The sequence below is a fragment of the Choristoneura fumiferana genome, chromosome 15 (genome assembly GCF_025370935.1).
Source record: "Choristoneura fumiferana chromosome 15, NRCan_CFum_1, whole genome shotgun sequence".
NCBI classification, from domain to species: domain Eukaryota; kingdom Metazoa; phylum Arthropoda; class Insecta; order Lepidoptera; family Tortricidae; genus Choristoneura; species Choristoneura fumiferana.
In genome coordinates, this window is record NC_133486.1 from 15,363,898 (window position 1) to 15,389,435 (window position 25,538).

Below are 25,538 nucleotides of genomic sequence, written 5' to 3' on the forward strand. Positions count from 1 at the left end.
AATGCACAATTTGACAAACGTTATTTAAAATAAGCTATAAGGCTTATGAGTTTCAATCCTAAAGGATTATTATCTTTTATTATTATTTAATAAATTAACGTTTCATTTTTAATACAACTTATTTGATGTTGGTGCTCGATTGTTTTATCATTCTATATATTATATGTATATTGTTTATTCATACATAATAATTTTAATAATTTCCTGTCAATCGGACCGTAAGAAGTGAGCAAAAGTCGAGTTGTACCTAAGTTTTTGAAACTGTTAATACGTCATTTACAAACTTTAGGTAAGTAATTAAAAAACAAAAGCTAAGTACTCAAAAAAAAACTTTATATAGGCATTTTTTTAAAACCCATACAATGTACAGTTAAAAATTAAATAAAAAAACCTAATTACATGCTCTAGGCCTAAATTTTTTTTGGAAAAAAGGGAGTAACTTTAGATACCTGCTTACTAGCAAAATATTAAAAGTTAAAGTTAGTATATACTTGTAAACTACCTAATCTAGGATTTGTAAAATAGACGAACAATAAGACTTTTAAATAGGTACCTATTACATTACCTATTTGAAAAATGATGTCATTTCAAACAGCGGTTTTTTTATTGTTTATGTACCATTAACATTTTATAGGAGGTGTGGGAAACTGAGAAGAGCATAACAATCGTCCTCCTTCTTGAAGGACTGTACGGTCAAGGAGTTTAATTCATGAGCCACGATGGAACCATTTCACAGTAAATGTCATAGTGACATTGCATTAATGTGTATAAATAAAAATGTATCGTAAAATGTGTTGCTAAGCGCAAAACTCGGGAACTACTGCTCCGATTTCGTTAATTCTTTTTTTGTTGTGTTGGTTACTATCAGGAGAAGGTTTTTATGGAAGAAAATACAGAAAAAATACAACGGGAGCGAAGCCGCGGGCAACAGCTAGTTAACAATATAAATCGTAATGAGTTTTCCTTTAGAAAGGGTTCCTTGGTAGCCTATGAATTAAAGTCCTTAACCGTTACAACAGGAGAGTGTAAGCCTTAGCTGATTCTGTTGAGGACTTACACCAGTTCCCTACTGAAACATAAATTTAGATTTTCATAAATTGCCTTTGGAACTACAGACACAGAAGGTTTGTAGCGTAAACTTACGGAACAACATTCATAATTGCTTGTCGTAGCCTACATTGAATGATGGTATTTTGACTTTGACTTTATCTGTACGGGTTAGTATTGCCGATAGATTGTGTATCGATAGCTGTTCAATAGCATCAATATCGATAGTATCGGTATCAGTGAATGAGAGGAGCGTTTAGATCGGGACCGACCAAATACCGAGTTTAAAAATTATAAAAAGTGGAAGTTAGTTGTAGCCACACTAAGGATGGCAAACCTATTAGTGAAAAAGGGGTTAAGTCTGCAGAAATTACACAGCTATTTTCTATTTTATGTGTATAGGGGTTTAAGTCGAAATCAGCTGTTCAACTTCTGCAGAATTAACCCCTTTTTCACTATTAATCGCCGCCAATACCTTCAGGAGGTTCTTTATGTTAATCCCAGCATATTTAACAGTAGGTACTCAATTATCAGCATTATCCAGCCTGACATTAAAACAGCCTCGCGCACTTTAGAAATCAGATTAAAGTTCATTCGATCAGGAAGTACCCACCGGAATTTCGTATAATTCCTTGCAATTAAAATCGAAACACTTTAATTTTATACCGTTTATGATTTGGTTAATTAAAATATATAGCTCGGCCTGATGCACTCGGATGCCTAAAATAATATGATTTCGGCGTTATGATAGTTTTATGGGACATTGGATTATTTATTGAACACAATCTGAATTTAATAAGCATTAATTAATTGACTCTTTCACGAATTCATAATTGGTAACAGGATTCATTTAGTACAATTAAATTATCCAATATTCGACGGTTACATAAATACTTTTAAGGTCGAGTGAACTTTGCAAATTCGAAAAATAAGGTTAATATAAATGTTTTATACTTAGTGGCCTTTGCAAAAACGAACGAGGTGGTACCATAGGAACATTACTATAATTATTGACCAGTGTATTCCAAAGCATAAATTACGCAAAGTACTTTTTTTTCACGTTATAAGGCGAAGTTAGAAGGGAAAAAATGGGGTCACACTTGAAATGTATCATACAATACATCTGACTCCAATTGAGTACTTATGTACCTATTGAGCGAATAGAATAAAATACCGTTTATTTAAACGCGAATAGCCCCTGAATGTATAATAGTGGATTATATATTTTTTATGTAAATAACTCTTCCATTATAACACGTGAGGTGAGGAGGTGTACAGTGCGAAGCAGAAATGAATAAGTGTGGAGCTCAAAATGACCGACACACGACTGTACTACTGCCAAAATTATGGGTGATGTGTATTTAACTTTGAGCATCGCAACCGCCCGTTCACTTTTATTGCGAACTTTGTTGTTTTCCACAATAATGTAAAGTAATAATGAATGAATAAATAATTATAAAGTTTCTATGGAAGTAAAAAAAAAGACAAATACAGATTTGTGAATAACTTTTTTATTTTAAATTTACAGTAAAGAAAACAAAATATTGGAATAAAATTAAATGTCATAATAATATTTTGCGAAAAAGTTCATTCTAAATTAGTTCTTCAATATTTTTAAATAAAGCTTTATATTAGTCTGGGCTGGAATAGAAATTTCTGTCTTTGTAGATAAGTTAAACCATAAGTTAGGCCCTATTTCCATGCCACGACAATAACCATCTATTATTTAACTAGCCCTTCGGGTTGGTAACGAAATCAGACAAAAACTTTTTATTAATATCTCTGACAGAACATACTTCTTAAAGCATGACAGTAAGTGCTAAATGCACCTTTATGTACAAAATGGCGTTTGTTATTTATCTAGCCTTTTAAATACGTAAAATACGTATCGTATACGTGTCATGTAGAGTACAGGATCGTATTTAACACCATAATGTGATATAACAAAATAGATGTAAATTAAAACTTAAATATAGCCGAAAACGAATTAATTATCGACACGTTAATGAGTGCGCAAATTGATCATTTATTGTGATTTATTAGTGCTGCGGTATTATAATGTGGTAAGTGTATTAAGGTTTGTAAGAAGTTACGATATTTTGGTGTTGGATTGTCACGGGTCGATGATTTAATGTGGTTTTGTGGTAACGCTCTATTTAATTTAGAAAAGGAAAATTGTTTTTACTTCTTTTTTATTTAATATGTATTGATATACCTATTCTCATAAGTGATAGTTTAATGATTATGAAAAAGACGTTTTAAGGCGTTAAGAATTACGAGAAAAAATCGTTTTATTATTCCTTTGAGCAATAATGTTTTTCACCAGAACTTACCGACGAATAGAAAACTGAAAAGTGAAAAAAATAGACTATTTCAGAAGAGTTTTTGTATTTGTTTAAGGTTTAAAGCAGTGCATATTGAGCCATTTAAATTTTACTCATCATTGACTAACTGCTACGAGCAGAGATATTTACTGTGTGTCAACGAAATATGAGCAAACTGAAAATTCCGGTAGCACTTGACGCAATATTGACCAACGCGTGGTTCATCCGGCCCTCTGTGCAAAGTTACTCAGAAAACGTACGAAAATTGTAAAAATAAATAGATATTTTGTAGAAATACTAAGAAATTAGTAAATTGTGGTTTTTGTGACCGAATATCCTTAATCATTGAATTCAACATTTCAGCTCAGCTTACAGTCTATGTTAGTTTTTTTTAAGTACTCTGTATAGTGTCCCACTGCTGGGCAAAGGCCTCCACAACTCTCGTTCTGACGCTATGTCAGGCCAGTCCTTTGCGTACGTGTCCGGATCGTTCCCCCATCTCCTTCTCGGTCTGCCTCGATGTCGCTGGCCGTTCTCCGGCACCCACCAATGCCCCCTATGTTGTCCCTATGTTAGTATTTACACCATATTATTGCAGGGTAGAATTAAGGTAAAATATATTTATACACAATTGCGAACATTCCGTATGCGTATCTGTAATTTAATCCTCCCAAATTGGCCCTCCACACTCTTGAAAATTAGATAAGAAAAGGTTGCCAGGGAGTTAAGTGGCAGTATAGTTCGGACAATATAGCTTAACCCTGTAACAGCTTTTCTAACTACTCGAAATGACATGTCACAAGATTCAAATTAAACTGTCTTAAATTACAAACGCTAGTAAATATTGCTCCCGCTTGAGAGTGATAAAGATGGCAGTAAAAACGCGCGAACACCGTTTGGAGCTTCTTCTGAGTCCGTTTCATTCAGGCATGAGTGTGTTGGGCGCTGAAAATCTTTTTTGTCGCCGATGACGGTATGTGACAAGCTAATTATTATTCGTAGGTGACAAGCCAATAAATTTTCCCAGTTTTAATGTCGAATATAGACTTTGTTTGAGATTCATTTTGCAAATGAACTCAAAAAGGATCTTTCTTATTAAATTAAGATTCGTTTATTTTGAAGTGAGCTAAAGGCGTAGTATATAAAATTATGTTAATGAGTGCTTGCTCATGAATAGCAGAATGAGGAGGCAGGATTTTAGGTAGTATGCCTTAGGTACCATCAGCCAAATAAGTGGTCTATCATTTTTTAAACAAACTCCTATCAAATGCATATGTCGCTAAAGTCGAACTTTAAAGTTGACAGACACGTCTATTGGCATTATTGTTTTATGGCATGCAAACGATTTTCAACTTTAATGTGGTAGACCACATATTTGGCTGATGGTACACAAAAATGCTAAAATTATACTAGGTTGCAAACTGGGAAAAAATAAAAAATAACGAAAATTTTTAGGTTAATTTGTTGCGAAGTTAAATTTTTAAGTGTACATAGCCAGTTTTTCTGGTATCCTTTCAATCGTTGAAAGGTTAACTAGAAGGAATTCCTTTATGCGCATCTGTTTGTCTTGCATGTCTTGTTGTGTTTGTCGTGTTTATCACAATAAAGAATTATACACACAAAGATCTCGTAAGTTACATACAATAAACACAGTGGAATTATTTTGTTATGTAACGATGCAACTAACTAACGATACTAGGGTTGCATAGCATGAAACAACTCTACATATACGCTCTACGGTGTACTGCCGTTTCGGCAAAATATTATTCGCCAAATTTCACTACCCAAAAAATTATCGCAGTTAACATTTCGCATTTTATTCATTTGGTCAAATTACGTATCATTTGGCATAATTTTACATTGTCAAGTTTTATTATGACAAACGTTTACTAAGAAAACGTTTTCTTTTGGCTATAAAAATATTTGTTCAAAATGACACTTCTTTTTTTATTTTTTTATTCGACGATGGCAAACGAGCAAGTGGGTCTCCTGATGGTAAGAGATCACCACCGCCCATAGACACCTGCAACACCAGGGGGATTGCAGATGCGTTGCCAACCTAGAGGCCTAAAATGGGATACCTCAAGTGTCAGTAATTTCACCGGCTTTCTTACTCTCAACGTCGAAACACAACAGTGCAAGCACTGCTGCTTCACGGCAGGATTAGCGAGCAAGATGGTGGTAGCAATCCGGGCGGACCTTGCACAAGGTCCTACCACTTCACACACGAACCAACCACAGAAACCAACTGCTACCAGAAAAGTAGGTAAGGTTAGAACTGCGTCCCCCACAGAAACGAACTGCTATCAGAAAAGTAGATTATTATGCCATGCAATATTTTGGGAAGAGTGCTTTATGCCAAACGATACATTTGCCTAAATAATACTTAGTATATGAAACATGACTAAGTAATTATCTTTGAAACAATAATTTGCCAAAAAAATTACTAAGTAACTGTAAAATTGCGATAAGTTGTTTTAGCAAATGATATTTTGTCAAATGATAATTTGAGTAAAATATTTTGGGATGTGATACTTTGGGAAAAGTTTTTTGCCCATACATTAGTTATCCACGCTCTACAAGATGCCTGCGTGTCACTAATCGAGGAGTAACTGCTAGCCGTGTACTAGCACGTGTAATGACACCCACGACTCATTAATACAGAGTCTAGTAAGTACCATTTCTAGTAGGTAGCAGACAGAATATTCACATTTCTAATAAACTTGTTAAACAAGACTTATCACACAGATAACGTTAAGATATCGATGTTTGTATGGAAACTCGAGATGCCTCGCGTCAGTAGTTGAATAAACACCGACTGTCACGCAGACAAAATATATGAGATGAAAAGAAAAAAAAATACAAGGACCAGGGCGCTACGAGTGGTGTAGAGGTGACGCCTAGGAGTTGGATTGAGGAAGAAGCTTTGCAATGTGAGTGGACCTTTCGTTAATACACACAGTGTTACTATACACAGGCATTCATTGAGAAACAGTAGGTAAATGTAATTGCTCGAAAGAACATAGTTCTTGACAAGGCGTTTCCTATCAGCGAGCATCATTGTAGCTACTGGTAACATGTATATGCTACACATAAGGCATCGATCTTAGGTTCTGAAGAATATAAATTGTTTAAACACAAGTAGGTAGCTATCTAACCTACCTAAGTAAACTAGATGTGGATGAGTATGTATGACTTTTGACCGTTCTTACTAGCATGTTTATAAAGAATACTACTAGATAATTCTGCCTCACAGCAGCCGCTTTTACTGGTGTGCTCTGGCAATTCTGGCAAGAAGAGTGCGACAACAGGTGACAAACCCTCTGCTCTTCATCAGGGGACTCAGGTGGCCCATTTGTACGTTTGACACCCTATGCTATTAAAAGAAATGTAAACAAAATAGGTACTCGCATGGAAAAACCCAAACAAACCGATAGCTAAGTCATAAAAGAGGAAAACTAGAACTAACCACCTGTTGATTTCTGGAACCCTGGTGACTTCGATTGGAGTTAACCTTATTTTCATGTTCTAAGTAAAGTGCGACTAATGTCAACCGGTGGTTAATCGATCAATCGGACTTTCCCAATCATACGAGTGTCAGTTTGTATCTAAAGTTGTGGATGTTAAAGTCGAAATTAGTTCTTTTATTAGCAAGGAAAAAGTAAATGTTCTTTTAGAATTTGATTCCTCTTATGGACTTGTGTTCTTGGTATTAAAACTGCGCATGAAAACCCTACGGTTGGTTTGTGTTTGTAGTAAAGGAATCTACACTGTTTATTTTCAATACCGTTAATTTAGACAGCTGGCTCAGGTCATTGATAGAAACTACTTGGTTCATCATCATGTCAGCCGAAAGACGTCCACTGCTGGACATAGGCCTCCCCCAATGTAACTACTTGGTTACATTAATGAAAACCTACAGGATAATTCCAGTTGTCCTAGAAACTTGAAATTTGGTATGAAGGTATCTTTTATAGTACAATTAAAAAGAAAAGTGAAAATCTTAATTTTTATGTCTGTTTGTCTATAACAGTAACGATCTAAAATGTTTCATACTGCGTACATATTGCTCAGGAGAGGGGCTCTGCTACCTCTATGATTGGATATTCATAGATACCCGAAATTTTTTACGAAACTCGGTGTGCGAGTCTGATTCGTACTTGGCCGGTTTAATCGTGTTGTTAATCAAGTTTCGAATCGTTTTTTTGTAAATTAAATTACAAAGAAAAAAAATCTAGTTGCAGTCTAACTCATGCTTTATCTAAGACTAGCCGTTACCCGTGACTTCGTACGCGCAGAATTCGTTTACAGCTATCTCGCGGGAACTATGCAATTTTCCGGGATAAAAACTATCCTATGTCCTTCTCCGGGACCTAAACTATCTGTATACCGGAATTTCATCTGAATCGGTTTAGTGGTTTGAACGTGATGAAGTAACAAACAAACAAACAGACTTACAAACTTTCGCATTTATAATATTAGTGAGATATTTTTTATCTTTACGTACAACTAGACTTTACTTTTAACTTTTGCTTTTTGGTGTAAATAATCTAAGTTACAATAAGTAGCTCAAGTTCGTGCGAGAGAAGGTGATGCTGAAGGGAGGTCACGACAACTGCTTTGTTATCTTTTAGTACATGTTACGTACTTTTCTTGGTGCAGGGCCATAGATGAGTCCTACTGGTACACCATCAGTTCAACTTCTCTATACGCATTACGACGAGCATAAATTATGTAGCAACATATTAAAGAAACCGAATCGTAAACCGTGAAGTACTGATACTTAGCAGTTCCGGTGGCTATCTATGGTCTTCCTCATTAGGTTCACTTCATCAAATGACGATTCCTAAGCAATTGTACGAGTTATTAGATCGTCCTCAGATTCACTGATCAAATCCTGATTTGGTGACAATGGATCACCTCAGGAGTAGGTGTACACTTTAAGATAAAAACTGGCCAAGAGCGTGCCGGACACGCCCAAGATAGGGTTTCGTAGCCATTACAAAAAATCAAGTAATATTTTTCTAAGGATTTCGTATTGTGTAGGTAAGGTACGGAATCTTCCAAGTTAACGTATATTTTATACCTTAGGCTGTTATTTACTTTTGCTATATACTACTAATTCTCAAGCAATCTTATCCTTTATAATTTTCCTTGTAAATTTGATATACTTATACCATCCTGAATTTTCGAGGGTTGCTCGACTTTATTAATGAAAATTTGCACTTTAAAGTTGAATATTTCGCAAACAGATCACTGAATCGAAAAATCGTAAAGTCAATCCCCCAAATGGTTTTAAAATACCTATATACGATACCCAACACTATAGGGTTAGTCGAGAAAAAAAATCACCCCCACTTTACATCTATGGGAGGTACCCTAAAAAAAAGTTTTTAATGTTTTTTATTTTACCACTTTGTATATTCATGCCAAATTACAGTTTTGTAGTACTAACGGTCTCGACAGACAGACAGACGGACAGACATGGCGAAACTGTAAGGGTTCCTAGTTGACTACGGGACCCTAAAAACGAGTTTCGAAAATTAATCCACAATTGAAGGAGAAATCGGTGAATATACCTACATAAAAAAATACGTACCTACCTACATACAATGGGATATAGAACCTCCTCCTCTTTTTGAAGTCGTTTATAAATTATGAAGTATCAATAATTAGGAACAATGAGCTTAAGGATACCATGGGGATTTCATCTCGTCTCGTCGATCAGCTCTTGCGTCCGCGTCGGAGCGGCGAGCCCGCCCGCCCACGCTGCGCCGGCGCCGGAAAAAGTCACAACAATGCGTTTATAAAACAAGCGGAAAGCCGAAAGCCGCTTCAGTCTCCGCGCCGCGTGCGCAAGGTCAAGAGCGAATTGACTCTCACCAGTCGCGCGCCGCCTACCGATGGGACATGGTCTCTCAAAATTAAAAAAAAATAAAACATTATCAAAAAACCTCTACGGATCGAGTTGACAACCTACATAACTCTTTTCGCCGGGTATACAGAAAGGCGTGTTCTAAATTTAAACGAGGTTTCCGACGTAAACATTGTGCTGTGCGGGAGTTGCGGTTTTAGAAAAACAGTTTTTTTTTGCTGATTAGGAGAAACAACCAGCTGGTTCTCTAATTTAGGGGAGCTTCAGTGAATTTAAAAAGTGAGTTTTAAAAAGAACTTTTGCTTAATTACGAAATATATAAAATAATGTTTATAACCTAAATTGCAGTACGTTGCACTTTTATGCAACACTAAGTACTTATTTAAATTAAGCGATATTTTTATTTCCGTAATTTTTGTTTACGTAAAATACGAAAACAATTCAAATTTAATGCGTTTTCAAAGGCTCTATTATTACTTTCCTTTAAATTACAATATTGACCGAAACGTTTTGTGAATCATATTTGTGATGTCAATATTTTTAATTAAACATCATAATCATATGAGTAAAGCTCCCATGGCGCGGTGCCGGCTGCCCGTGTTGATTTAATTTACCGCGGATATTCTCCACGCGCGTTTCACGGCTGCTTCGATACCGCGCTATCAGGCCGCACGTGACGACACCCGCTTAATTAATGGTTGGCGCGAACTCAAAAAGAACTAATTCGATCGATAAACAAGTCTATTGAAAGAATAGTTCTTTTGAGTTTTTTTGCAAAAGAACAATAAGATAAACAATTCTAAGCCACTGATCTTTTGAATTTGCGAATTTCTTTCGGATTTAAGTACCTGATTGTAACTGGTTAGATTTTTTTAAAGAATACTAGTTTAGCAATTAATATACGTACCTAATCTAAAACCGTAATTTAGTTACCTGTAATATAAAAAAATATATATTTGATAACCTACTGTTAGTCCAGGCAATTTCATAGGTAAAATATTAATAACTAAAAAAAAAGTAGAAAGTAAAGGTTAATGTTAATGAGTTATGGAACATACCTAACAAGGTTGTGGATCATGTGCTATAATATCGGAGTCGACCGATTTTATTTTGGGTTAATATAACGTTACGTATAATTTTCTTCAGTAAAAGATTTCGAAATTCTTAATTACGCAAAGTATAACCCCAGACAAGTATAATAAAAACATCATTATATTTTTTAAGTGATTATCAGTGAAGTGCGGATATCTATACTAAGCAATTTATAAAAGTACCTAAGTAGGTACTTCATATAATTTTCTTAAATGATCCACGTATTTACTCCGTCACGACTAATATGCATACACAACTTTAAAATTAGATACGCGCATTTAATGCAAAATACGTAATACCACGAAATCGATTACCACGCAGCGTATGGGTTTGCGAAAAAAAAACTTGAACCTTTGTATATTTTTTATTATCTGCCTTTTTAAGAATAACAAATGTTTTTGGCACGAGATGCGACATTTAAAGCAACAAGTGTGACGTCAGTATTGTTTTGCTTCGTATAAAAACATTTTTAATCTAAATAGGTTTTGAAATGAGGGCATCTTATTAATGACGTATATGGGCTTGTCGAGGACAAAAGAATATGATGATAGAACTAAACAAATGTTTAATTGATATAAGATATAATATAAAGGTGATATATGTATGCTGCCAACTAGGAAATGCCAAGCTTGGGAATTATTGCAATTATAAACACGGCGACAAAGAAAGAATACGTATTTACTTAATATTATATACAATTGAATCTGAACAATGCTGTTATGTTACATTACATTATGAAATCCGCGATGATAACTTCAAACGTTCAATGCCAGTTATCAATGAAGTATTTAATTTAAGCTCTTGTACATATGCGTCTAAAACGTCGAGGTGATTTTAAACGTTATACTAATCAAAAGAATATCAGGGCTACTTGAGCTGCATCACTAAAATGAAATCAGAAATATGTTTGCGTTTTTAATATAATAATATATTTAATTCATCATCCCAGCCTATATACGTCCCAATGCTGGGCACAGGCCTCCTCTCAGAACAAGAGGGAATATTTTCGTTTTATCAATTAATCTCCGTGGCGCCCATTTTCTTTTAAGTAGTATATTTTTTCTAACATTTTCAGAGAATCGTAGTAATTATGACGGAAAATCGAGAAAACATTATCATAAAGAAGTACTTATTCTGAAGAGGCTGACAGTAGTAGGACCGTCCCCTAACCCATTTAAGTATAATCCTTATGAAAGTTCATTTCATTTTAATTATCTAAAACAATTTGAACAGATATTCATAGCTTACTTTTTGTAGCATATTTTTCTGTCATATTATACTTAGCGACAGAAAATTGGGCCCACTCGAAGGCCAGATTATATCTGACAGCGAAAGTAAGCCGCATAGAAACTGATATCAAAAGTGAATATTAAAGTAAACAATAATTATTTGCAGTACGTATATACAAATATTCTTTATTGATCACCAAAAGCAGTACAGACATTACAAAATATAGTGTAAATAGTGGCGGCGGTAGTTATACAAACAATTGAGATTCACACACCATTGGCCCTTTTCTTTTCCTCACGCAGCCTTTAGTGATACAAAGTTAGTACATCTAGCTCACTTAACCTCCTAAGACCCAGTGGACAACATTTTGAACATACCTAGTGTCTAACCAAATGTCAACTTTCTTAATTGCCATTAAGTTTAAAATTCTTGTCTAAGGAAGCAAGTATATATTGAAATATCCAGTGATATATATTATATAACTAATGATCGGCGATCGGTGGCATTTTATGTCAATTTGACGTCCAACGTAATGACTAAGTCAATGTCGGCATACTCATTTTTTTTTACCTCGGAGTGATCTATAATTATTTGCGTTAACAATTGTACTTGCATACAATTCATAAATAATAGTTAATATAGAGACAGATCATTTATTCACAAATATAGTATTTTCTAAAATCGAGTAGAAGCGTTAGTAAGGTAAGTCTCTAGGATATCGGCCATACTATGGTGCTTAATGTAAGTATTCGAATCCTTAAAAAAAATGAAACAAGACAATAGTGTACTTTAAACGTGTTACATAAGGTTTAGATTCGGAATAAACACAATTTCAAAGGCAATCCGGCATATATTACGTAAATGGGGTGGTAACCTTTTTTAAAAAATATATAATAGTACTTACGGCCCGATCAATTGACTGTATTTTAATAGTTTTATTTTTAATTTAAGAAAAACCTAGGATAGCTTTGCTTAGCTTAATTTATTTTCGGTGACATAGTGCCACAGTAGTCTGAGGGTGAGGGACACACGTACTAGTTCAAGATAATGCCTTATGAAACGATATTGAATCGTAAAACAGTTGGTAACTTCTTCAACATATTGCCTTGTACAGACCAACTTTTTTATTGTGATGGTACGTATAATTACTTCTGATAAATTTAAAGATAGCTGGTTCTTATATTACTTCTGTATTACTTCTGGTGCAGTTGAATTTGTTCCGTTATCATTTCGAGTTCCATAATTAATTTAATTGCTCTGAAGTTCGTTCATCTGTTTTAGAGTAAACTGCTTTTTATACTTTAAAGCATTCAAATTTTATAACGTGTTGACGACTTGTAGACGGTTTGTGACTAATATGGATAATTCTGTATTTTTTTTTATCTAAGCGTAGTCGGTGTCGGGGGACCGCTAAGGTTAACAGGAAACTAAAGTACATATGTTGTATTTTTAAAGTATTAACCTTAGCGGTCCCCCGACACCGACTACGCTTAGATAAAAAAAATATTACTAGGTACTTATGCTAAATTAACTAAGGCTAATTTTGCGGGAAATCTGCATAGTCCTCGCGGGATAGTGATAAACGAATTCTTCGCAGATGAAGTCGCGGGCAACAGCTAGGTAGTGCATGATTATTTTTTACTTTTTAGTTGTCTTTTTGGCGGCGTTTTTTTGTCGGCGGTTTTTCTTCGGGCGTTTTTTTAAATTTTTGCTGGCGTTTTTGTGTCGGGGGTTTTTTAAATTTTTAATTTAAGTTCTTCATTTCATGTTTTTTAAACTTTGTTATATTATTTTTTAAAAGTGTACTAGTGAGTTGGATATCCTGGCTGCAGCATCAGCTCATCGTGTTGCCACCATTACATTGTGTGTAGAATCAAATACTGATCAAAAGAATTACATATCTGTATTGGAGTATACTGGTGTGCTGGATATCCTGGCTGCAGCATCAGCTCGTCATGTTGCCACCATTACATTGTGTGTAGAATCAAATACTGATCAGAAGGAATCAAACACGACATATCTGCTATTCATTTTTCAAGAGTATATTGGTGTGCTGGATATCCTGGCTGCAGTTTCTATACGTGGTGCATAGGAGAAATTCGTGTCTGTACCCCTGTCCAGTAGTGGTGTAGCGGTATAGCACGTGGCACGGAATGCCGAGGACCTGGGTTCGATTTCCAGCGCTGGTCTATATTTCTGGTTTTTCTGTGCATCTATGTTTCAGTTTGTATTTTCGATGTAGCGTAAAGGCCCTTAATTTATGACGTTTTTTCAAAGTAATTTACTTGCATTTATTTGCATTAATTTAGTTTGCGAAACATAGTAGCTCCCTTGAGTTGTTCCTTATCGTTGTTTAACAACGATAAAAAGACAAAGAACCACTGTTATTTATTATATTTGTATTTATCTTGATGATGCTTCGTACAGACACAAAACGCGTGTCGAACAGTAAGTGTTAATTATTATTATTATTGTTATGCCCGGTTCACATTATTCCAGTAAAATCATGCCAGTAGCGATACATTGCGGGGTCACAATCCAAACGAGTTACACAAGATCGATCGAGCACCGCATGCTACTGGGACGGTTTTACTGGAATAATGTGAACCAGGCATTAGCCTATTCTGTCCCACGCTGAGCAAAGCGTTGGTAGAATAAAAGAACCACGTTAAAGAGCCTTTTACAGCTTACTTACAAAATAAACAAATTGAATTAAGATTTTTTTATTTTGTTTATCATAAAATAGAAATAGAAATCATTTATTCGTGACAAAGTAGCGTAGCATAACAAAAAGATATTAAATTTTTAAAAAAAGTTGGCATGTCCCGAAATGGTCCCAAATCAGCAAAAATAAAGATAGATTTATTTACATTTTTAACAGCTAGGTGGTTAGCCCTGTGTTGTACGATTTAAGTTTAAAACAAGACTTATTACAGGCTTTACGCAAACGTGCAGATAGATCAGGAAACATATAGATAAATATCTCTTTAACGATAAAGAGAGCCGCTTCTTCCAATCTATAACTGACCGATAGAAAATTTCCTCACGTACGTAGCGACTTAGATAATGTTACGTATTAATACAGATAGTATATGTCATAACATAACTCATAACAAAAATGGTTAGGATGAAAGTAGACGGTTGGAAATAGTGCAACGAGATTGTCTTGTTTTCTCAGGACGTCAGCGATGTATCAGATGTACGGTTGAGATGTAAGACGGTCTGGAATAGAACCGTGTTATTTGAGACTTTATCAAGTCGGCAACTCGTCATTGTCTGGTGATCGTGCGACAAGAACACAGTACGTTGTATAATTTAACAGAACTGATATTGTGAACTCAGTTCGATGAGCCCTCTGAGGAGTTTAAGTGAGTTTCGATGTGGTGGTTACATTAAGCAGCAGCAAATTATAGTAACAAATCAATTAAACAAAATAAAAATCCAATCAAGTTGAAATCTTAAACGCTTGTATGAACTTCTATTTATATCACACAAAGTATATCGTGTATGTTTAAGAAAAATTGTGGGATTTGTGAATTTTCTCAATAGATTTGAACTCTAAAGTAGCGTCCAAAACTATTGAACTGTAACCATAGTAATAATAGTAGTATTTACCTAGCAAACTGTGGTAAATAATTATACTTCTACAGTTTACTCTTTTTTAATTCATTTTCTTCAAGTCCCGCGCATTGAACGAAGCGAGCGAGAGAATTATCCTCGGCTCTTAACGTTGGCTTAATACTCTGACGTACTGGTATAGTGACGTGGCCCCGTAAAACTCAATCTCAACCGAGTTGGCTGTTTACGAAATGATGAATGGCGATGGTAGCATATGGTAGTTTACGTGTGTACTAATTGCCCAGTGTTGCATCCGAAGACATACCTAACAAACGCTTGTCTCATTTAATTAAGTAAATAAAAGCAAGGACCTAGTCTCTTTGGCCCTTGAGGCGATTCAACAAAAAAAACACTTCTCTCATGTCTTTTCCTCGATAGCCGCTTTGAGAAAGTCTTTTTTGCTCCAGATTATAACGAAATTCATCAAATCACGCCACTGCTGCTGGGTGTTGATTGGTTGTTCATAGTGTTCTGTTATTGTTTGCAGGAGCGCGCGTGCGGCGCTAGGCGCGTGCGTCGCCTGCGGCGGGTGCGGGGCGGGGGCGGGGGCGGCGGGCCGCGCGCGCAACATGCTCGCCGCGATCAAGGGCTTCTGGAAGGTGTGGCGGTATGGCGACCTCTACATGGTGAGCACACACACAACCAACTGAACTAACTTTTGGTTCAAATTATCATCATCATCATTTAAGAGTAACTCTTACCGGTGAAGTAATGGCATTTATTCTTTTCTTTCGTCAGCCTTTTTGACTTCTAGAGATGACCGTTAAGGTTGCCCTTGATATGATTGAAATAGTTTAACCCCGGTCTTCCACTTCTCCCCTCAAATTTCCCCTCCAAAATATTTTTAAAAAATATAGCACCGAATTAAGTCTCATTCCACCTTTTCTCTTCCTATCAGAATAGCTTTTAAGAAGCATCTCTTTTCTCCAACCCACTCTTGTCCATTCTCCTCCAGCACTACATCTACAGCGTCCAGCTTCTCTATCTCTTTGTGTTAGTATTCATATTCAACAAATCTCACTTCCATTTTCATCAGTCTAGTAAAATGTGATGATTAATAGTAAGGCACTTGTGGATCGTAAGAGGATAGTTTGTTCTTATTGCCGAGAACATTGAATAGGTACATATTGTAACATTCGTAAGGCCTAAAATTGATTCGATTTACATTGAATGCTGTATTGTTGACCACAGTAATTCAGCCGTAACTATCATTATTACATTTACAGAGCTGAGACCGTAAAGATTCCTAGTATGGTAAAAATGATAAAACAAACATTACGGTTCACGGTATTGTTATATCGTAAAACAATTGCATTGATAGTAATAAAATCGAATTAATCATCGATGTTGTTTAATAAGTAGAAACAATATTTAATATTGTTTCTGTGATTTACAGAAATATCTAATTAATCTAGGCACATTGACTGATAAAATGCAGGCAGTGTATACCTATATTCATCAATTAGGTAAGAATTTTTGAGCGTCACGATTTAAATGGGTCCCGACTGTTGAACTTTAAGTTAGCTACTTAACAAAGGTCTAGCCTACTAGACTTGTTTTCTTCTTTTTAGTATTTTTTAAGGCAGTCGGGTTTTTGATTTTTTAATTATTATGATTTTTTAATTTATTGTTTTATTTCACAATTTTTTAATTTCTGTGAAAATAGTAGATTAAGGGGCTGTTTCACCATCCATTGATTAGCGTTAACCGACGGTTAAATGTGATGCCGTCTCCGTCTATTCGAACAAAACAAATAGAGACGGCATCACACCTAGCCGCCAGTTCACTAATCAATGGATGGTGAAACAGACCCTAAAATTATTATAATATTTAGGGACTGTTTCACCATCCATTGATTAGTGTTAACTGATGGTTAAATGTGATGCCGTCTCCGTCTATTCGAACGAAACAAATAGAGACGGCAATCACATTTAACCGTCAGTTAACACTAATCAATGGATGGTGAAACAGCCCCTTAGAATAGGCCAATTATGAGCTTTCATTTGATACCCCACCCGATAGGTTTGAATAAAAAACATTTTTTGAAAACTTACAATTTGCCGCCAAAAATCCGCCATTTTGATTTCCCAGTGTCACTCGCGTCATCAAGACGAATCCAATGACGTATTATTTATCGAAATCGGTTCAGCCGTTGAGTAGTTACGAGAGGACATACGCGTCAAACACATAACCCTCCTTCTTCGCAGTCGGGGTTTTTTAGTATTTCGGAATTCTCATGGAAATGAAATGCCAATTTGGCTGCCAAATCTAGTTTAACCTGTCCTCTCCCAGAGGCACAAATTTGTGCCCAAAATCCTTCGATCCTGTTATCCTGGGAGATGACAGATTAAATACGCGAAAGAAGCAGGAGGCAAAGGCTAGTAACGCATAAAGCTTTGGAGCACAGTCGGTACCAGGGTTGCATAACTCGGCGACCGGTAAGCGCGGTCAAGTTGAATGCCGTCGCGAGCGCATCCCATGTCATGCCATCCATCACTAATGACTTCACGACGGTCAAGTTTATGGTCATTCGCGTGTGTTATTGAAACTAAGCTGTTAGGAATTAAATAGTAACAAATATGTACAGTGCGATTTCGGTGGCATAACAAGGACCCATCCTAACCAACTCAATTAATTATAAGCTAACCTATCCTAGCAGTTATTATAGAGATAGAGTTCATTGTTTTTTGTTTTTTCCGTGTGTGAGATGTGAGTTAAGAGCGTTTATACCTGCTGAGCTGGCAACGTTGCATTTTTGTTAGTTTTTCTCGATTATTCCATAAAAATTGAATGAAAATTAATAATGTTATCTGATAGAACCCTTCTTAATATATAAGTTCCTTAAAAACGAATTAATGTTTATGACCGGTTTTTAAAGAAAATAAAAGTCTAAAGAATAATTATTGGAGTAGACACGTACACTTATTAAGACGGGTTCTATCAGATAACATTATGAATATTCATTCAATTTTTATGGAATGATCGAGAAAAACTAAGAAAAATGCAACGTTGCCAGCTAGCTCATCAGGTATAAACCCTCTTAAGTGAAATGTGTTTTTTTTTCTAAGTGTATTTCTTATTTAGGTATAACATTAGTAGGATATAAAGTAGGCTAGGATAGGAAAAGATAAGACAGGAAAGCTGGGCGGACAAGCATGTAACGAAGTTCGCACGGTATTTTTCGCATCTTCTAAATCGAGATTTAACTTTCTTTCAACAAGTTGCCACTTGTTCAGACTAGTTTTCTTATAAAATGAGATGATGATGAGTGAGATTAAGAAATGAGATTGCCTACCTAGTAAAGATTTTTTGGGATACTGTACGTGTACAGCATAAGATTTGGAGGGTCCCTCACTGCCAAGCAAGGTCTTGGGCCAAATTTGGTATCTTCTTTTAACTTCCTTAATTACCCGTAACGTCACATCCAACAATACATAGCTACAGCTGGCTAATGACACAAAAAACTATTTGTTTACTCGTAAAGTACAGAAATAACTAAAAAGTCGTTCAACGAAGGGCCCGCGGATACTAGGACGTCATAAGTTACGTATATCTTCGATTTAAATAAAAACCGGCTAAGTGCGAGTCGGACTCGCGCACGAAGGGTTTCTTGCCATTATTTATACTACATTAGACATTAGCAAAAAACGGCAAAAAATCACGTTTGTTGTATGGGAGCCCCCCTTCAATATTATTTTTATTCTGTTTTTAGTTTTTGTTGTTATAGCGGCACCAGAAACACATCTGTGAAAATTTTAACTGTTAGCTATCACGGTTCATGAGATAAAACCTGACACACAGATAGACAGAAAGACAGACAGACAGACAAACAGACAGACGGACAGTGGAGTCATAGTAATAGGGTCCCGTTTTTACCCTTTGGGTACGGAACCCTAAAAAACGAGACAACAAACAGAACGATTAACACTGACAAAATTAGTTACGCTGTTTTACGTAGGTAGGTAAAGTAGGTTAAGGTTGTTAAGATGATCCAGAATGTACGAATAATAATTAAATCCAAAACTGTATTCAGGAAAATTCTCCATTTGCTGAAAATTTCACAAAAGACACCATTATTATTAGTATTTAATATCGATCAGAGAGAAGAAGAAGAGTGTAAAATCCAGCTTAGAACAGCAGGCAAAATCGTGCTTGGTGCATTACATCGAGGCGCTCGGTTGTCCATCAAAACTCGTTTGGATTACGACCTCGCAATGCACAACAACATACAACTTGCACAATACTTCCTGCAGTCTAAATTGAGCTTAAAAGAAGTAAATTTTAAACAAAAACAGTTGCGATGGAAATTGTGCCAGGAGATTAACAACGGCTAACGTGAAACTAAACGAAAATAAAGGATTTACTGTCCTGCGGTGCAAATGGAAAATCGGGTTTACTAATGTTTCGGATCATTTGATAAATTATTATTATGCAAATTATTTACCTGGGATATTTTTAAGTTGTAATTTATGTTACGGTCAAATGTACTGATTGGCATACCTTAACTTAGCTACATATTGAATGGCATACAACCTACTTTCCTAGTGGCAGTTATCCTGGCTGCTATAAAAAAAACCTAACATCGAAGGCTAAGGTGAAGGCTAAGGCTGAACCTAAACTATCCAGTCGCTTCTGCTCCGAACCGTCTTGCTCTCTCGCTTCGCTCGCTCGCACAAATTTTGAAGTAAAACTTTGCAATATAAAAATTGGCCAAATGTTATTTGACAATTTGTTATTCGCCTAAGCCAATCATTTGCTACATAATTATTTGCCACATAAAAGTGTGATGTAATGAAGTAAAATTTTGCAATATAAAAATGTTGCGAAATAAGAAAAATGCGAAGTACCTAAAGTTATGCCAACGAATGGTTTGCCAAATGAAACTTCGGCGAAAGATTGGTTGCTAATTGAAATTGGGCGAAACATATTTCGCCGAAAAGGCAGTACACCGGAAAATCGTCCACTCGAATTGACCATTTTGAATTTGGACCAAAACCAAAAACCATCCAAAGTGAATTTTGTCAAAATATAATTGTGGTGAAACATATTTACAATCAAATTTATTTTTGTTGTAAATTAATTAAACCCAAATGGAATGTTGTCCTATTTATTTATTTTTATTTATTTATTTATAAAACAAATGATTTCGGGTGGAAAATATTTACAATTCCTCATATTTCTGAGTGTACGTAAATACACACGTAAGTATATCAAATTTGAAAATTTTCTTTGTTAATGTATTTCAAATTGTCATTTTTCTGCTTTGACATAAAATTTCGAGTTGTACATTTTCCATTTGCACTAAATGACAGTAAATCAATCATTTTTTTGAAAGACATGACAATACGTAAATACATTGTGGCAGAGATTTTTGATCATGGGTGATATTTGGTCGAGGGCACTTGATTTTATTTATATTATTATCCAATTATTATTCGTGTTTTAATCTCAAAAAACCAACTAAAAACCAAGAATAAAAGATACAAACACTGACATTCACAGCGAACTGTAAAAAGAGATGTTTCGTAAACTAGACACGTTAGCTCCGTTTTTTGCCACGTTCATTACGATGTTTATCGCACAGTCTTACTATAGGTATGTATGTTGATGATGATGACAATATGGTCTTTGGAAAACAGACGTTTTAACAAGAATGTGTCCGAGACATAAAATTTGCACTCACTTTGGTGAGTGAGGTCCAAAAATACTTCAACTGAGTGTCAATTTCATTTACACAATATTAATTAAGAAATATGTCGAAAGAGCAACCCTTTAATTGCTCCTAATGAGAAATTGCGATGCCGAAGACTCACAAGTCTAAATCAATCATAGTTAAAATCAAATCACAATACGATTAAGTTTACAATATGTTGTGTAACAGCAGGTGGTAGGACCTTGTGCAAGGTCCGTCCGGATTGCTACCACCATCTTGCTCGCTAATCCTGCCGTGAAGCAGCAGTGCTTGCACGTTGTGTTTCGGCGTGGAGAGTAAGACATCCGGTGAAATTACTGGCACGTGAGGTATCCCATCTTAGGCCTGTAGGTTGGCAACACGTCTGCAATACCCCTGGTGTTGCAGATGTTTATGGGCGGTAGTGATCTCTTACCATCAGGAGACCCACTTGCTCGTTTGCCATCCAGTCGAATAAAAAAAACAGCAGCTGATAGATCCCGGATTTTTGTCGCAATGACGTCACAATAGGGTAGTTTATCCAAACAAAGTTTATTCACAATCACAATGAACATATGGTTAGATTAGGTCAACAATCTGCCGGTCTTCCTTTGGGACCATTCTCACAAACACATCATCATCATTATCATAATCATCATTTACACAGCCGTATTAATTAACACCGTTCCATTTACTTCCCAAACTAACCCTATTGTGACGTCATTGCCACAAAAATCCGGGGTCTACAGATGACTAAGACATTAATAAGGCTAAACGTATTTTTATGAGTTCGAGAAAGAATTCCCGCGTTTCTTAGCGATTGTTTGTATCATGGCCGATATGCGGCAAATATTTATTAATTAAAGTGCGGAAGCGGATATGATACAAGTGGCCCTTTAGCATATATATGTATCAGTTTCCGGTTAACAACACATATACCCTTTAGTGCTTAAGAGGGGGTTCTAGCGGTGGTTTTTCCATACAAAAGCTCTTCAGGGTTTCCGCTCTATATTGCCACTTTAGCTGAAATATAATATGTTTTTGTAAACTATACATAAATATATTTATGGATATTATGTCTTTACATTGCGTTGACTTTAGAAGTTTGAGTTTTAGAGAAGGGGTAGAAGACCTAAGTATTATACCCCCACGCGTTCCTAAGCTGAACCGCGGACGGACGAACGGACGGCGAAATTGCCATCACCACTTCTTGGTATCTGTAGCTAATGGCATACCTACTTATGTAAGTTCGGTGGCAATACAATAATTTGTACGGAACGGACTGGAGGACGTAACTCTTCATCTTTAAACTTGATAACAGAGATATGTAGTTTGGTAGCAAATACAGGCAATAAATGTACATAAAAATAGCGAAAAAGCTCGTACAAAAACTTTTTCCCCATATACCAGCAGATGGTAGATTATTAAGTTAATAATTCCTATTACATTCTATTGCTTTCTTTTGTTAGACAACCGAGTTAATAATTACAATCGGAACTAATTTCCGGCAGTTGATCTACAGATACCGGTACTTGGTGCTGACTTAGTTTATTTTGCATATTGAAGGGGCCATTTTGAGCACTCGATACTAATCTAGCATTGAATGGCAGCCATTACTGTTAGTTCCAAGAAACGTATGGCACGACGCACGACCGGCCTTTTGGATCATGCGATCTAAAAATAAAGTTTCCAGTGTGTTTACGCGCAAATGCTCTTGCATCGGACCTTGGGACGGTGGAGATAAATAATGACAAGGGGCGATACTAAATATCTAAATGTATTTTGAGATGAAAATTAAGACGAACACGATTGATCGGATATTAAGGGAATTTTTTGGGGTGTTGTACCCAAAAAGGAAAAACTGAACCATTATAGGATCATTAGTGTCTGTCTGTCCATCTGTCACAGCGGTTTGTTCCGAAACTACTGAACTGATTGAGTTCAAAATTGGCACACATATTGTAAGTCAGTGGCTCAAAGTCGGACGTGTAAGGTAAATAAATAAATTTTAAACATGTCATGGGGTCCAATTTTGTCGGGTAAATTAAAAAGAAAACTAAAATTCCATGGAAAATTGGGAAACCATTTTTTGCAACAGAATCAAAAGAGCTCATAATTCTGAGTGAAAAATTTAAATTCCAGAAACTTTAAAAATAAAATTGCCCGTTTACACCTCTCTCATTAGGTACAAGTTCCTATCAAATGAATATGTCGCTAAAGTCGAACTTTCAAGTTGACAGACACGTCTATTGGCATTATTGTTTTACGACATGCTTTTACGATTATCCTTTAGGGTGGTAGACCATATATTTGGCTGATGGCTAAATAGAACTAGAACATTACAAAATATCAAAATATTAACTACTAGGTGACCGTACTGTTAACTATAATTTTCTTGCCAGATAATTGTAAAAAGCTCGTTGGTTCAAGTGCTTTGCGCCGCCATATAGCATAAGGTGAAGGCAATGGTGAGCGGCATGGTCAAGGCAATCATGCTCTCATATCCTTCCGATACATGACAAATTAATAGGTATTTCTGTATCATTCCAGAAAGCTCTAAAGAGATAAATTGTTAATTTAGATCTGACGACTTGATGCGAATTGAGACGTACAAAAAATGATTTTACGAAACCACTTTAGTATTTTGAAATGTCAGAAGATAAGCCATTTGTAACACAAAAAAAAAACTAAAGGACCTTTGCGTTCTCGACATCAAAAACATGTATAAATTCATTCAAGTTTGATTCATCTGTTTTTTAGGGTTCCGTTTTTGCCATTTTGGCATTTATAGTTTCACCATTTTTAAAAAATCAGGTTGGTAGTAAGTATATCAAACGTCAAACTTACAAGGAAAACTATAACGGTTAAGTTTTCTTGAGAATTAGTAGTAGTTTAAGAGTAAATAGCAGCCTAAGGTATAAAATATACCTTCCATCCCAGCCTATATACGTCCCACTGCTGGGCAGAGGCCTCCTCTCAGAACAAGAGGGCTTGGGCCATAGTTCCCACGCGGGCCCAGTGCGGATTGGGAACTTCACACGCACCATTGAATTCGCGCGCATAAGAATTGTCACAATAGAATTAAAATAAAATAAATGTCGTATGTAATCAAACTATTCCTCAAATTAAAAAACTCATTGAGGCTATAAAAATTGTAAGCCATAAGCCAATTTAATAAAAATGATTTTAATTTTCGCATTGGCAACTCTAATAAGGCAGGCGGTAGTTTATTAAAATTTTGATCGCCATGCTGTACACGTTGTTGCGGCAAAGAGCCAGTCTATTTCTTGTAACTAGTAGTTTATTTCTTCGATTGCTCCTAGCTTGGGGATTGACATCTGTTCAATATAATTTTTTACAAAAAGTGATATCTCAGCAATATAAATGCATGGAAGAGGAAGAATTTTAAGCGGTCGAGTTCGGTGCGGTGCGGTTCGGTCGAGTGACCAAAGTTTTATTTGGGAATAAAACCGGTTATAATAAACTGGTTAATTCATTCTTAATTCGTATCGCGATACCTTTATATCGCTGATTGATTAAAAATGGCCTGAATGTATTTAACGATTGGCACGAGCGGATATAGCTTATTATTCTCTCGTATATACTAGAAGAACAACAACGAGCAAGGATTGAGAGGTGTGTGTTATTTCTCTATTCATAGCACAAACTAGGATAATATCATCGTAAAGAGGTGATAAAGGGATGCACCAAGTCGGATTCAGTTCTTTGACTGACCCGTTTTGGTCTGTAAGTACCTATTTTCTTTCATTGGAGAACTTTAGGAAATAATTTGCTTGTATTAACTTTTTAAAACAATGGCTCTCCTTTCTACAAGTTTGAGGAACTCTAAAGCTTTGATAATCAGTAAGTACCTAGTTTTTACATAGAACCTGATGCTACCAGGGTCTCATAACAACCTCAGAAGTGTGAATGTAAACTCGCAACTTTACGGTGTATCGCGATCACGACATACTATATCGTAATTTTACTATTTTATTAAAATGTTTATCGCGTTCCTTTTTGTTGTGCAAGTCGTTGACGGCTGTTATCGCAATGGTTTACGATACTTTAAGTGCATTTTATGCACTTTAATTCCGAATTTAACGACGTTTTGTGCTAGACGTAAATGTATGCAAGCAGTATTGAGAAATAATAGCAGTATCAATAAATTATTGTTGTAGGTTAGGTACATTTTAATTTAAATGGCGCAGCAAATAAAAAAAGTAAAGATTGCGATTATGTAATCATAATAATACTTTTTGAACGTTATAAAAAGGGACAAAGAGCGCGCCCGTATAGTATAGGTAAATACTTACCTACTTATACCGGGTAGGTCCTGTAACAGGAGCAAAAGATTAAACAACAGTTTCCGCTCTTTATCCTGAGCTAATTTAGTTCCACAACTTTTGAAAATAACTTATGTTTTGATTTTCACCTATGTTTAGTTTACAGTTCAATTGGACAAGCAATGTATTGCGAAATCCGTTGTTTTGTTACGTGACAGGCGATGTCATTTAGGCTATTGGATGAGGTACGAGTACATTGAAAATACCATTTGTTTTGTTTGAAATACATATAATGGTAAAATTACTTAATTTTTGAAAGATGCAGAACTAAAGTAGTTCCATTTGAGTAGCAGAACTTTGGTTTTAATGTTTTGCTCCTGTTAGTACAGAGCCCA

General features: G+C 35.7%; 2 protein-coding genes across 4 annotated transcripts in view; one reads left to right on the plus strand and one right to left on the minus strand.

The window, feature by feature from the left end:
- The window catches only part of rg (A kinase anchor protein rugose), a 446,901-nt gene that overhangs the window by 37,679 nt on the left and 383,684 nt on the right, over positions 1-25,538 (minus strand). The window lies entirely within an intron of this gene.
- LOC141435475 (trehalose transporter 1-like protein) overlaps positions 1-25,538 on the plus strand; it is a 51,320-nt gene that overhangs the window by 17,419 nt on the left and 8,363 nt on the right. Inside the window, exons 1-2 of one of the 3 annotated variants that reach the window (XM_074098164.1) lie at positions 6,191-6,304; positions 15,674-15,812. In XM_074098164.1, coding sequence (XP_073954265.1) covers positions 6,303-6,304; positions 15,674-15,812 — 141 coding nt within the window. In that variant the 5' untranslated portion in view covers positions 6,191-6,302. Of the gene's footprint in view, positions 1-6,190; positions 6,305-9,191; positions 9,526-15,673; positions 15,813-25,538 lie in introns of those variants that run through there. The other 2 variants (XM_074098165.1, XM_074098163.1) reach the window with 2 other exon arrangements.